At 35.4% G+C, this 14,807-nt stretch overlaps 1 protein-coding gene across 4 annotated transcripts in view; it reads right to left on the reverse strand.

Moving 5' to 3' along the window:
* Positions 1–14,807, reverse strand: part of LOC101897370 (mucin-5AC) — a 65,863-nt gene that overhangs the window by 2,488 nt on the left and 48,568 nt on the right. Inside the window, exon 1 of one of the 4 annotated variants that reach the window (XM_059119145.1) lies at positions 4,244–4,588. The exons of 2 other annotated variants lie outside the window; for them this stretch is intronic. In XM_059119145.1, coding sequence (XP_058975128.1) covers positions 4,244–4,252 — 9 coding nt within the window. In that variant the 5' untranslated portion in view covers positions 4,253–4,588. Of the gene's footprint in view, positions 1–4,243; positions 4,589–14,807 lie in introns of those variants that run through there. One more of the 4 variants, XM_059119148.1, reaches the window with a different exon arrangement.

A 14,807-nucleotide genomic window follows, 5' to 3' on the forward strand; every position in this document is an offset into this window, starting at 1 on the left:
AATATAACTCTTGAAAATTTAATACTTAAGAGATTTTTTACAAATGCCAGGAATAAGTCCATCAATTTTGACAATTTCATAATTTGATAAAAGTTCGTCACATATAAGTAGCTGCAAAATGTCATCCTAGGATAGTTACAGAAGAGAAATTCCAGTAATTTTTATGACTCTTGATATCCTAAAATGAAGCTGTTAATGTGCCAAAATTTTGTAAACATTTTAAAATGTCCATCTAAAGAAAATGATTTTTTTGGAGGTCATGTCATGAGTCGAACGTCTCGAAATTTCACATGGAGTTATGAATCAGAAATTACCCGATTCTAAAGTCACATTTTGTGACACGATTACAGATTAATCGGCTCGTACAGTTTAGAATAGGAGGCGAGAAAGAATAGGAAAACCAGTAAGGAAAAGTCAAAAGTCGGTCGGGGCCGAGTATATGTTACCCTACACCACTATGCATATTTAGTAGAGCTCCCATAACAAAAGAATTTATTTGAAGTAGATCATGCCACCTATCAATATTTGGCTTTAGAGCAGTTACAGCTTGGTTTCAGAGGGAACTAATATATGGGAGACATATCCAATTCTAAATCGATTTTCAATAAATTTAACGGAGACGGATTTTAATATTTTATACCAAATAACATTGCTGTAGAGTGTAGGATATCACTTTGAAAAGGATTTTATTAAAACCAGTTAAGAAGATCCTAAAGTCGGGCGGGGCCGACTTTATGATACCCTACACCACCTTGCTAATTTAGTAGGGAGAATTCAGAGAATTTTTATGGGAGAATTCAATCATACACGCTATGATTATAATTATAATTTAAAGTTCAAAGGAATAAATATTCCGAAGCATTCGTATCTTTTAAATTCGGACTTGTATTGCCCATTTGGTGCGCAATTAATTTGAAATCGGGTAAAAATATATATGGGAGCTATATCCAAATCGTAACCGATCTTGATAAAATTTAGCAAAGATATTTCTGAGCTGTATTTGATATATTTCCCTGAATATCGTTGTTACGGAGTGCATATTACGGCTGTGGGTAACAAATATAACAAATCGGATGAACAGTATATATGGGAGATGTAGCTATATCTGAACCGATCTTCACCAACTTTGACATACTAGCTTCTAGACTCAATTCGGTCGTAAATGCCAAATTTCATCCCATTTGGGATAATTAGACGATTGGTGCACAATACAAGGTAAATCGGACGAAGTTATATATGGCAGCTATATCCAAATCTGAACCGATCTCGATAAAATTTAGCAAATTTATTTCTGAGCTGTATTTGATATATTTCCCCAAATATTGTTGTAACAGAGTGCATATTACGGCTGCGGAGGACAAAAATAACAAATCGGATAAATCATATATATGGGAACTATAGATATATCTGAACAGATTTTCTCCAAATTTGATGTACTTGCTTCTAGACCGAATTCGAACGGATGTGCAAAACCTCAGAGCTTTGCATACCATTGGCCATTTGGTGCACAATTAACCAGAAATCGGTTGTAGGTATATTGGAGCTATATCTTAATCAGAACGGATTATCTCCAATTTCAATGGGGTTCGTCCTTGGGCCAAACAAATATAATTTGAAAAATTTCAGCTCCATCGGATAATAAATGCGACCTGCATTTTGTTCACAAGAATACCTTGACGTACGGACGGACTGACATGCATAAATCGGCTCAAAAAGTGATTCTATGAAGATCCTCAAAAGTAACTATGGGTCTATCTCGCTTACTTCTCCATGTTACAAACAAATGCTCAAAGACATAATACCCTTAGCACTATGTAGTGTAGGGTAGAATTATAATCCTTTAAACTTGGCATACCGACCAATCAGAAGAAAGCTATCATGTTACTATGTTTTACTCAGAGCACATGTTTTCTTATTTTCTCTTGGGAGCATATCTTGCTCACTAGAGGGAGTGGTTTACTTTTTACTCTTTTTGAATTCCTGTTTGAAAAATTAGGGTGGGAATCGAAAAGCTGAAAATTTACAGGGTGAGATGAAAAAACTGCAGCCAACTTCAGACTGTTGTCATTTCTAAGACACTCGTCCGAGAGCTGTTAAAATTATTCCAGTAACAGCTCATTATATTGTTTACAAGCGTACACATACATTTTGGTGAGAAAAAAAGTAATTCGTGTTGGAATTCAAGCGTGATAGTGTGATTTCTTTATATTTGGCTGGAAAACCACAAGCGACTATCGTTAGAGCACTCCAGCATTTAAATGTGAATAAATCTTTTGTGTCTCGTACCATCTCTCGTTACCGTGATACTGGTAGCGTAGACCGATCTCAAAGAAGTGGACGGAAGAAACAGCAACATCAGCAGAAATGGTTCGAAAGTAAAGAAGCGACTTCAAAATCGAAACGCAGTGGCTCGTAAGCTAAACATATCGCAATATTCCATTCGGCAAATATTGAAAAATGAGCTCGGGGTAAGCCCATTGAAATTCCAAAAAGTGCAAGAACTTATACCGCAGCAGAAAGAAAATAGACTCAAAAGAGCTAAGGAGTTGCTTCACTTGGCCGAAAGTGGTGAACTGCCGAATTTGGTTTTCTCCGATAAGAAAACATTCGTTGTCCAGCAGTTTGTAAACAAATAAAATGATCGTGTTTACTTGCCAAAGAGGTCAGCTGAAAATGTGCACCTTCGGTTGGCCACCAGAACTCAAGCGCCGGCCATGGTGATGGTGTGGGCCGTCATAACAGCCGTGGCATCAGAATAAATGTCGAATATTATCGCGAAAATATTCTGAATTGTGTATTAGGAAAGGCCTTGGGCACGCAAACATTATGGCCGCAGACCTTGGACATTCCAACAGGACTCAGCACCGTCGCACTAAGCACGCGCCACCAAAGAATGGTTACAAAATGAGGTTCCTCGCTTCATTTCCAGCGCACAATGGCCACCAAAATCTCCGGATACGAATCACAATATTCCATTCGGCAAATATTGAAAAATTACCTTAGGGTAAAACCATTGAAATTCCAAAAAGTGCAAGAACTTACACCATAACAGAAATAAAATAGACTCAAAACTGCTAAAGATTTGCTTCGCTTGGCCGAAAGAGCCAGTAATCTGCCGAATTTGGTTTTCTCCGATGAGAAAAGCAAAGTTGTCACTTAAAAAATACCAAAGTGTCGATCACCTCAAGCAAACGCTTCGCCGGGAATGGGCCAAAATACCGCAAAGCAACATTCGGGCAGCGTGTGACGTTTTCATTGGCGGTTTGAAGACCATAATTCGTGCCAAAGGCGACCAATTCGAACAAATCTAAGCATATTCTAAAATTTAATGCTATTTCCGACATTTTTTGCTTTCATTCAATAAATTTAAAACAAAAATGTAAAAATTATGGTGTTTGACTTTGTTGTAGTTTTTTTTTTTTTATCTCACGCTGCAGAGCAAGAGTTTGCTCTCAGAGTGCTTGTGCTGTGCTTCAACGTGTTAGATTTCTACTGGAAAAAAATCAGATCGCAAAATTTGTTTACAACCTGATATATGATATATGCTTGGTTCATTTAGAGACACCTGTTGACCACAAGTCGATGCAGCCATAGTTGCTGGATTTTGGAACTTTAAGAACTCATTGAGTAGAAAATATCCTTTGCAATACTTGTTGAATGAAGGTCGATATTTTTTTGGAATATAATGGAAGTCCCCAAATAATAGGTATTTGAAAAGTCCAAACCACATTTTTCAACTGAATGGACTTTAATATGGTATTTTTAAAGGTTTTGACATATGGTCCCATCACTTCAATTTCAACTGATTTCCCCATAATTAAGCTGTTAAACGCCCTTTTTACTTGGTTTTTATTTTGGGACGGATTTTTTCATTATATCGATGTTATTATTTGAGATATCACATAAAAAAGGTTTCACAGCATTAAACCATAAATCTGAATCACACACATTCACATTGTTATTACAATTGCCGATTTTAACGTTGATCAATCATAAAAAAGGTTTGCCTTGATCCTTGTTAAGCTTTTGCCACTTGGTTAATATTTTTCTCACGTTCTCGCAAAACGACCAAACAAATACGAAGCACACATTAAACTTCTCCAAGGACAACAGAGACACATCATCATTTGCCATATTCAAATTTATTATTCAACTTTATTTTTTTTTTTTTAATTATTAATGGGTCTGCAGCGTTCAGTTCACTAATGTCAGAATTGCTTTAAACAAATATTCACAAACGTACACTGACCATTTTGAATGGCACCTTTTGGCTTCCTCCGGTCCGTTTCTATGGCTAATAAATTGTTGATGGGATTTTTTTCTGATTTCTTCACTTAATTCGCGTTTAAGTTATTATTCGTTTGTGTTCCGTGCGAATCTCAGGTATTTTCAACAAAATATGCAAATTGAACGAAGCAACGAAGCAATGAAAAGGAAATCAAAATCCGCCGCGTACAACTGTGGTTGCCGCTGGTACAATTAGAACTGTTTAGTGTTTGGTTGGCAGCGCACGCATTTATAGTTGAATTCAAAAATTCAGAATAACTAGCCAAAGCCATGGCAGCCAGTCTGTCAGTCAGGCCATCGCCAAAAGTTCACAAGTTAGATGCTCAGCGGTTAGAAGATTATGACGTTGAAGCGTCAAAGAAGACAAAGAATTAAGCTAGCCAGCCAGCCATACAGTCACAGGTAGGTATTTGCTAATAAATGGGCCTGTTCAGTTCAGTCCGCAGCACAACTCGAAGACGCACTCGCTCGTAATGATAGACATATGTAAGACACTAGATACCGCCGGCTAACCAAGGCAAGTTCATGCCAAAAGTGTCATTCAACGGGTGTGTGTGTGTGTATGACTGACCAAAGATAGACGGGCGGGGTCTCTATCCGCTAGACTCCCCGTCATGGTGCTGAGTCTGCCTGTGTGTGTTTCATCGAAATATAAAAGTAATATTTTTTTGATTATAAATCTGCGCCCACAATAAAAAGAACAACACAAGCCGTAAGTCTGTACTACCAGCAACGTAACACCAAAGCTCGTTGGAGACAGTAAAACCAGCAGATAATATCCATAAAATGGATGAGTTGTATATGTAATAGCTGACAAGATCGATACATCAATTCCATCATCATTACCATTAGTAACGCCGTTAGTAACTTGTTGGATGAACGCGATCGTGAGATACCATCATCTGCACCAATGTCGCTATTTGAAAACAAACAACAACAACAATCACAACACACAAAATCTGCAACAATATTCAGTTTTTACTTACCAGATTATATTACATCCAGAATTGATGGATTCAAACGAACCATTTGCCAATGTTGTTATTATTGTTTAGTAGATTTGTTGCACCCTACAGTCAGCGTAGAATAGAAATTACTTGATGTAATAATAGGTATGGGAATAGAAATGAGGCGTTTTGGATATTCCCTGAATACAAGAATTTGATGAGTGCATAAGAATACAAGTAAGCAAAATCGATTGGGCTGAGCCTTTACCCTACCTTGCTATAATAAGCAAATTTCCCGAAATAACAATAAAATATATTTTTTAACGATTTGGTCATGTTGTTGCGTCGAGAATGGAATCAGCAAATGTCTTTTTTAATGAAGCCATATTTACTCGAGTTGTGTGACATATGGCACAGCCTTGTTGAAACCACATATTCTCCAGGTCTTGCAATAAAATCGCCCTAATTCCAGACACAATATCTGTATCAGGTCCAGTCTCTTCCCAATTTTTGAAATTGCTTGCATGTTGCACCATGGCACGATATGTGGTTGGGCCGAAATTACCATTTTTGAAGTTGGTTTTAAGATTTTTTACGCGTTGTGTGATAGTAAATCGAACAATCTTTGTCAAAATCAGAAAGAAAGAAATGGGTAAAAAAGCAGTTAATAACTTTTTATAACCTCCACAATTTGAAAAGTATCTTATGTATACAGGGTTGCCCATAACTTTTGACAGAGATGTCACATCGCTTAATGACATACCGCATTTGAAGCGTCAGTCCAAGCAGATTTTTACCATGAACCAATACACGCCACGCGAGCGCTCTGAAATAGTTGAAATTTACATTCAACAGAAGAAGTCAATTGTGAAAACTCAACATGCTTCTAAAACATTAAAAAATGTGAGAAGTGCGCCTTCTAAAAACACCATTAAGCGTTTATACGAAAAATTTTCGACTGGTAAGGCTCTTTCTAATCCGAAGAGGCCATATAAAAGTCGACCAATGCGATCGGCCGAGAATATCGCTGCCGTACGAGCTAGTGTTGAGAGGTCCCCAAGAACATCCCAAAAACGCCGTTCTCAGCAGTTGGGCATGGCTCGGTCCACTTTACATCGGATTATTCGCATTGATTTGCATTTATTCCCGTACAAAATTCAATTGACGCAAAGAATGTTGCCTGCGGACAAGCCTTGTCGATTGGAATGGGCCCAAAGAGTCATCGAAATGGCCGAAGGTGACGAGCAATTTTGGAACAAAATTATCATGTACGATGAAGCTCATTTCACATTGAATGGGACCGTAAATAAGCAAAATTAAAAATCCTCAGGAGGTTCAAGAAGTGCCTCTTCAAGACGAAAAAGTCACGAAATTCTAGTTTTCGATTGGTATGTGTCACTTCTGTTATTAAAAGCATCTAATCCAAAGTTAAGATAGTTCTGTAAAAATTTTAGCTTCAACCATCAAAATACCAAATATCGGGAGGATATGGGCTATAGAAAAATCTCCTCTTATATAAAATGTTTTCTATATAAACACAAGAATTCATCGCTGCATCCAAATGCGTAATTTTAAGTAATTCTGTTAGAAAATAGGGCTAAAATTGTCAAAAAAAAAGCGAATAAAGGGAAGTAGTTTAAAATATGGGGCCTATAGGAAAACGTGGACCTATATAACTGACAATTTTCTGTCACATGATGTAGCAACTATTTTACACTTCAAACCCAGAATTTAAAAAGATTCCATTAAAATTGTGTCCAACATCGTCAAAATTCCGAACATCGGGAAGTACAATTATAAGGTGGGGGGGTGGTTGTGGAGGCTATACAAAAATAGGTACGTGTATAGATAATGTTCTGCTACAGGAGATAGAATCCATTATGAATTCTAAATACTACATTTTAAGCTATTCCGCTTCGAACTGAAGCTAAAATGGGGGCTACAGAAAAACATGGACTTATATAATAAATGTTCTACAACAGGAGGTGGAACATATTATGAACTCTAAAACTGAATTTAAAATTTTTCCTCTAAAAGTGTAGCTAAAATATCAGAAGGTACAATTATATGGGGCCTATACGAAAAAGTTGTCCTGACTAAGACAAAATAAATCGACTTAGAATTTTACGCTGATCGATGAGTTACAAAGTAACAGACACGTGTATCAGAGCTTGGAAAGTTTAGAGAGCAAGGTAAACTGAATTGGGGGCAGGTTCGCCTCTCTTCCAAATTTACTGAAATTATCGAATTTAAATTTTTTGGAATCCTTACATTTCAGATATATATTGTCTTCGGCAATATTACTGACAACGATACATGATTGACAAATCGCAAGCGAGGATTTATTGGAAAAATTGCTAAAAACCCCCTTTAAACTGGATCGTATCAAATCTCAACACAATATACCAACAGAGACCTCAATATCAAATCTCGGGATTCCAACTTTTTAAATTTTTTCAATACTAAATTCAATTACAAATTTTAGTACTTTTCGTATACATTTAGACACCAACAGTTGTTACAATATAATAACAATTCTAGACACCAACAGTTATCACAATATAATATTTTACAGTTTCAGCTCTATTCCTTCACCCAATACGAAATTTATTACTATTTAGTATATACTTCCAAAACCACCTCCATATCTTAACAACAGACACCAATAAAATATCTATATTAGAATATATAGTTTTACATAGTACTTTTTGTACAATTTCTAAAACCACTTCCCTATTTCCAGGCTACACATGAACAGCGCCTCTAATTCAAGAACTATCTGGTTGAAAATTGTACCAAACATAGTACTATTTAGTACTTTTCGTGCACTTGTAGTACACATTTCCAAGACTATCTTAATTTATTAAACTTACTTTCCAACCTTGATTCTCATACCGAAATTCTAGTAAAACCCTACGCCAAACATGCAGAAGGAGACGAAATAGATCCATAGAGTCGATTTATGCATTTCGGACAAAGTAGAGATCGCATTTATTGTTTGATTGATATGAAATGTTCACAAGTTATTTGTTTAGCACAAAGACGAACCCTGTCGAATTTGATGGTAATCGAATCAGATATAGCTCTCATATATATTGTGTCGTCCGATTTTCTAAGTATTGTCGATCAAATGCGTAATAACAGCCCGAATCAAATGGATATTAGCACAGGTCAAGTTCAGCAATTTTGTTGAATATCGATTCAGATTGAAAAATGTATCCCCCAAATATATTTTCGGATTTCGGTACGAGCGAAATTAGCACAGAAAAAGTATATCAAATTTGGTGAAAGTCGGTTAATATATAGTTATAGCTCCCATATATATGCCTTATTTTTTTTACTTTTCGTAAAGAAACAGAAGATTTTGGCTGGCCAATATTGTAAACATTATTAACAGCTATGACACATCTCAAAAGCAATCAAATAAAAACTGTTGCGTAGTGTGCAAAGACAAATGTCGTTTAAGATTTTATAAATCATAGAATTATGAAATTATTTTGCAGATCATGCGATTTTAATTATATTTTGTGTGAAAGTTGTTCTCTTTATCCTCAGTAAAAAAAGAAACAATGTGTAAGGAATGACAAATACATATTGATGTCAATATTCTTAAATGGCATATTAAATGTATGTATGTCAATGTATTTTTGTCAATGGCATTCCTTGATGCTATTAATTCAGAATTTTTAAACTGATTTAGGAACTGTAATCTCTTTACAACAAGTAAGAAAGAATCAGTCGGTTTTTTGCCGATGGGTGTATACCCACCTCCAAAAACCCGTTATTAAAATAATTTTTTGACATGCGTTTATATACCCTCCACCATACTATGGAGGGTATATTAGGCTTGTCATTCCGTTTTTAACACCTCGAAATATACATTTTAGACTTCACAAAGTATAGGGTAAGTGTACCACTAGTCGGCACTTTTAGGATTTTCGCGTGTTTAATCGCTTACCATTCTGAGTGGAACTTTTCAATTATTACAAAGTTAATTTATTCAGATTCGAAATTTTGTATAGTTTTTGCAATAATAAATAAAGTTTTAATAAGTTTTTAATAAATTTCATAAATTTGTAGTTTTATTAAAACAATGCTTTTGTGCCAGTAGTCGGCACCACTTGCCAATTGTCGGTATGGCATGTTCCAACAGTTGGCATACCAATTTTTTGTAAGAATAATAATAAATTAATTCATAAAAATATAATATTTTTGTTTAGTTAAACTGATTCGACTTCTTTATTGAACTTTTCTTAAGAATATGGGTTGTTGAGGACCTTCACAGATAAAAATTTAATTTTTATTAGAATAAATCATCTTTTCTTAGCGAAATTTTACACAAAGATAGCTGACAATGTATTTGAAGTAAACAAAATACATTTAATTATAATAGTTTCATTTATTTGGGCTTAAAAATAAAAAGTGCCGACTACTGGGACATGCCGAACTTAGGCACACTCACCCTATATACATTCTTGATCAGCATAAAATTCTATGTCGATTTAGCGATGTCCGTCCGTCTGTCTGTCTGTGGAAATCGCTCCAGCTTCCGAACGAAACGAAGTAGGTTGATTTTACTCAAATGTATATTATGTCTGCAGACTTTTGGTATTGAAAATGGAACATGTAGGCCCACGTTTTGGTATGTCCCTTATATAACGGTACCTCCCTATATTCGGTATTTTCATGATTTTAGCGACATTATTCACCGGAATTGTTTCATATTTGGTATTTGAAGTTTCTAATGGATACTACAGCCTGCGACAGAAGATTGTCTGTACAGGTCCACCTCTTCGTATAGCTCCCATATAGCGGTACCTCCCGATATTTGGTATTTTGTTGATTTTAGCGACATTATTCATCGGAATTGTTTCAAATTTGGTATTTGATGTTTGTAATGGATAATACAGCCTGCGACAGAAGATTGTCTGTGTAGGTCCACCTCTTTGTATAGCCCCCATATAGCGGTACCTCCCGATATTCGGTATTTTTATGATTTTAGCGACATCACCGGAATTGTTTTAAATTTGGTATTTGAAGTTGGTAATAGATACTATGACAGAAAATTGTCTATCCCCGTCGTACAGACCCTAATATAACGGCTATATTCGGTATTACTATTTTTTTTTTTTTTTGGAAAATTATTAAATTCGTTCCAAGTGGTGGAGGGTATTCAAAGTTCGGCCGGGTCGAACTTATAGCTTTTTTACTTGTTGTTATTAAAATGTTGACCCTTTATTGGGCTGGTAGCGAAGGAGTAGGCCAATATTTTCCATTTCATATCTGAATTGGGTCAGATATATTATTTTTATTCTGAGTTCGAATCTCTGGTCGAGAGAAATATTTAGATACTCCAAGCATCTCTGACTTGTTTCGCAAATTATGAGAAATATAAATATTCAAAATTGTAACCCCTTGGGATTGGCCTATTTGTATCATTCATTCTTTTTTTAATATAATTTTAACTTTAGGTTAGTGAAATTTGAAGAAAATTGGAAGCTTATTTCGCATTTTATGAGTGTTCCACTTATTCCCCCTTTGTGGGGTGGTACCAGGAAGGGTGGGCCGATATCTACCATCCTCACAACAGATCTTATGTTGATAGAAATATTAAGATGTGATGATTTGGAAAGAAATCGGATGCTTATTTCTTGTTTTATGAGCATTTCGGTTATTCAAAATGTTAACTCTTTGGTGGGGGAGGTACATTATTACAACAGATTGTGTGCTCATTTTTACAAAAGATTGTGTGCTGATAGAAATATTGAGATGTGCCGAGTTTGAAAAGAAGCGGTTGCTCATTTCACATTTTACGAGCTTTATAACTATTAAAAATGTTGACCCTTTGTGGTGGAGGTATCAGAAGGAGTGAACCGATATATTCCATCTTCACACCAGACCTTGGGTTTATAAAAATATTGGGATGTGTGAAATTTAAAGACAATCGGATTCTGATTTCATATTTTATATGGGTTATAATTATTCCAAGTTTTCACCATTTGCGGAGGGTACTTGATGGAATAGGCCGATATTGTCCATTTTAACACCTGACCTGGCAATGTCACTTTCCAAATTTTTTTAAATGGTGAGTTATTTTCTCCGAAAATTTCGACCTTTTGTGGGGAAGCTAGCAGAAGTAATGGACCGGTTTTGCCCATCTCCGGACTCGATCTAATTTTGACAATAATATTATGATGTACCAAGTTTGGACGAAATTAGATACTCGCTTCGAGAGTTATAGTGCGCAATAGACAGACAGATAGGGTCTAAAACCGTTTTTTCGATGAGGCAGGTTTTGGTAGTGTAAACTTATATATACCCTCTGTAGGTACTGTTAGTGTGGTTGGTACTGTTATTTTGTGTTTTGACTCCAAAGTGTTTTTGACACTTGCGTTTTCATATTTTGAACCTTAATTCGTATTCCATTTCGAACACTGCAAATATTTCTAATATTTACATAATGACTTTGTTTTGCTAACACATATTAGCACGGCAAGAAAAACCAAACAATAACTATTATATCTACATCCATCTACTCTGATGATCTTTTGTCTAGACGTTTTGTGATTGATTAATTAATTGAGCGGAAGTTGAGACGAAAATATTTCGTAGCTTCCGAATGATGAATGTTAGTTCGGATTTGTTTTAAATATTTTTCTCTTCTTGTTATTTATAGCCTAAAGTTCATAAAGGTTATTGGCAGACTTAAAGCCTTTTCACTAAACTGTTTTTGTCATTATAAATATTTCCAAAAATATTTAATGAATGAATTCAGTGGGGAGGTATGTATATATATTTTCGTAAAGATTCAATCTAAACCTTGTTGAAAACCATTATCGATTTTGAGGCATAGAAAAATAATGGCGTATAACATAAACTAAAAAACTATTTAAGATATTTATGCATATTTGTTGGATTTTTAAAAGAAATAAATGGCATTCCATAGAAATTCTGAAAATCAGGAGTTAAGGTTATATGTGGACTGTACCAAAAATGTAATCTTGCGAGGACTACAAGTTGCGGACTTACATTGTATATTTGCGAGGAGTAAAATTACCCAATGAAAACCCGAAATTACAAATGACAGCTTGTATAGTTTGGAATTGGGAGACCAAAATCTTCGAAATACCTTAAGTCAATAAATAGGCTTATATAAAGCTATGCCTAAATTTGATCCCATTTCAAAAGCAAATATCTTATACCTGCATATGTATGATATGTCTTCGGCAAAATTTCAGATAACAATGCGAGGAATATATTGGTCGAAATTTTTAAGCCTCAAGCGAGCCAACGAAGCGGTCTTTATTGTCCTTTTTTAAAATAGGGTTAAAAACTTCCTTTAAACAAGATCGTAGCAGATCATCATATTCTACAAAATTATTTGTCAACCAATTTTACTATAAGTCCTAGAAGAAATCGGAGATATCCTTTCAAGGAAATTATTCCAAAAAATGGGCCGATCTGTATGTTTTCCGTATGAATGATTCTGGTTGTAATTCAAAGATGCCTATTAAATTTCAAAGCTCTTTCCTAAATATTGAGAAACATATATCAAACTATGGTGGTCCCTTTGTATATGGTAAAACTATGTAAGGGTCTTAACAACATTAAGCCTAAGAATCCAGAACTGCTTAAGAAGACTTAACTTCAAGTCTTTTTGGCATTCTCCATAACCCATACTGGCAGTGAAATTATAAAAAAATTGCAGAAAATTGGGAAAATCCTACATTTTTCAAAAATAACAAGGTTTTTATTAACAACAAGTAAGCAAAGGCTACAGCCGTGCGAAGCCGACCATGTGATACCCTACAACACAACAATATGTTAGAAGCCCCATTCCAAATCCATTTCGGACGATTTCGCTTTAGAAATTATGTCGCGGAGCACTGCCCAGATATTACCCTTAGCATTTTGAACAGGAACATTTGCCCAATATTTAGGAACTCCGTGGTGCTGTTAGTTGTTGTGATCCATTTTACAGCAAAATATAATCCAATGGTCATCCAAATTGCTAGAATTCTTCCCTTTCCTGAACTCTCTATTAAGGCATGTCGATTGGCTTCAATTGTGTGATCAACAGTTTTTTTTTTTTGTTTTTGTTCCATTTCAACCCCTAAATATATTGCAGACATTTTTGAAAACAATAAGCCCTTCTGAACCTAACCCTACCCTTGTGAAAATTTTCGTGGGGATCGGACTATAATTGCAATCTGTATATATATTAACCCCAACCTGTGTTGTAAGGTGAAAAAGCATTACAAAATATACAGTTCTATATTAAGTCAAATTGAAACAAGTAAGCAAAGGCTATAGTCGTGCGGGGCCGACCATGTGATACCCTACAACACTACAATATGTTCGAAGTCCTCTTATATCCAAATCCATTTTGGTAGATTTTGTTTTTGAAATAATGTCAAAGAGCCCCGCCCAGAGGTTACCCTTAGTTTTTTGGCCCGGAGAATTTGGCAAAAGTTGTGGTCCATTTTACAGCTAAATGTAGCCAATGGTCAACCAAAATGCTAGACTTCTTCAATGTCCTTAACTCTATTCCGACTAGACTTCTAGACTTCTTCCATGTCCTTAACTCTATTCCGATGCAAAATTCCGTGTCGATTAGTTTCAATTGTGGTCTACAGAGCGACTACAAAATTAGAAAAAAATATTTTTTTTAGTCCATTTGCACTTCTAAACGTACATCTTAAGAACAATAGGCTTTAATTCTGACCCTACCCCCATGCCAAATTTCGTGAGGATCGGACGATAATTGCGACATGCATATAATACCCTCAAATCGTAGTGTTGTAGAGTGTAAAAATTTAAAAAAATTACAATTCAATATTGAAAGTCACATTGAAAAAATCGCATGCGATAAAAAATATGACAAGAATTAAAAAATGGAACAAAAAATATTCACTTTTTTATTGCTATATTTATCCGCGATTCTCTTAGATTTTCTGCTTTTCTGGCAAAAGACCATTCCGAATAGATGGGAATTGTGAAAATCGGCCCAGCGGTTCTTGATTTATAAGCAGAATAAATAAGATCAACTATTTTACATATATATTGTACCTATTTTGCTATGTATGCGATTTCTTGGCTATTAGCATCCTGTAATGGTTAGAAGTGATCTTTTAATGTATTTGTGATTTGGCTGGGGTTGAAAATATTCGCGGTTTAGTGGAAATTTAGAAAATTTAGGCTTCTGCCCACTCCTAAACTGTAACCTAATTGTGACCTATAAAGCAACTGCAAAATCAGGAAAATCTGTTTTTGGTCCATTTCAACCCCTAAATATCGTGCGATCATCTCCAAAAACAATAGGGTTCTATTCTGACCATAACCCCACCTCCATTTTCAATTCCGTGAGGATCAAGCCACAATTGCGACCTGTAGCTTGATTACAAACATGGACAGACAGACGGACGGACGGACATACATAGCTAGATCGACTCACCTCGGCGAGATATGAAGATCCATATATACTTTCCTATGTGGGAAACCATTTTTTCGAGGTGTTACATAATTTTTGACCCAAACGTATAATGCCCCCAACACATAGCGTTGTAGGGTATA

Source organism: Musca domestica, unplaced genomic scaffold, assembly GCF_030504385.1.
Source record: "Musca domestica strain aabys unplaced genomic scaffold, Musca_domestica.polishedcontigs.V.1.1 14, whole genome shotgun sequence".
Taxonomy (NCBI): Eukaryota; Metazoa; Arthropoda; class Insecta; order Diptera; family Muscidae; genus Musca; species Musca domestica.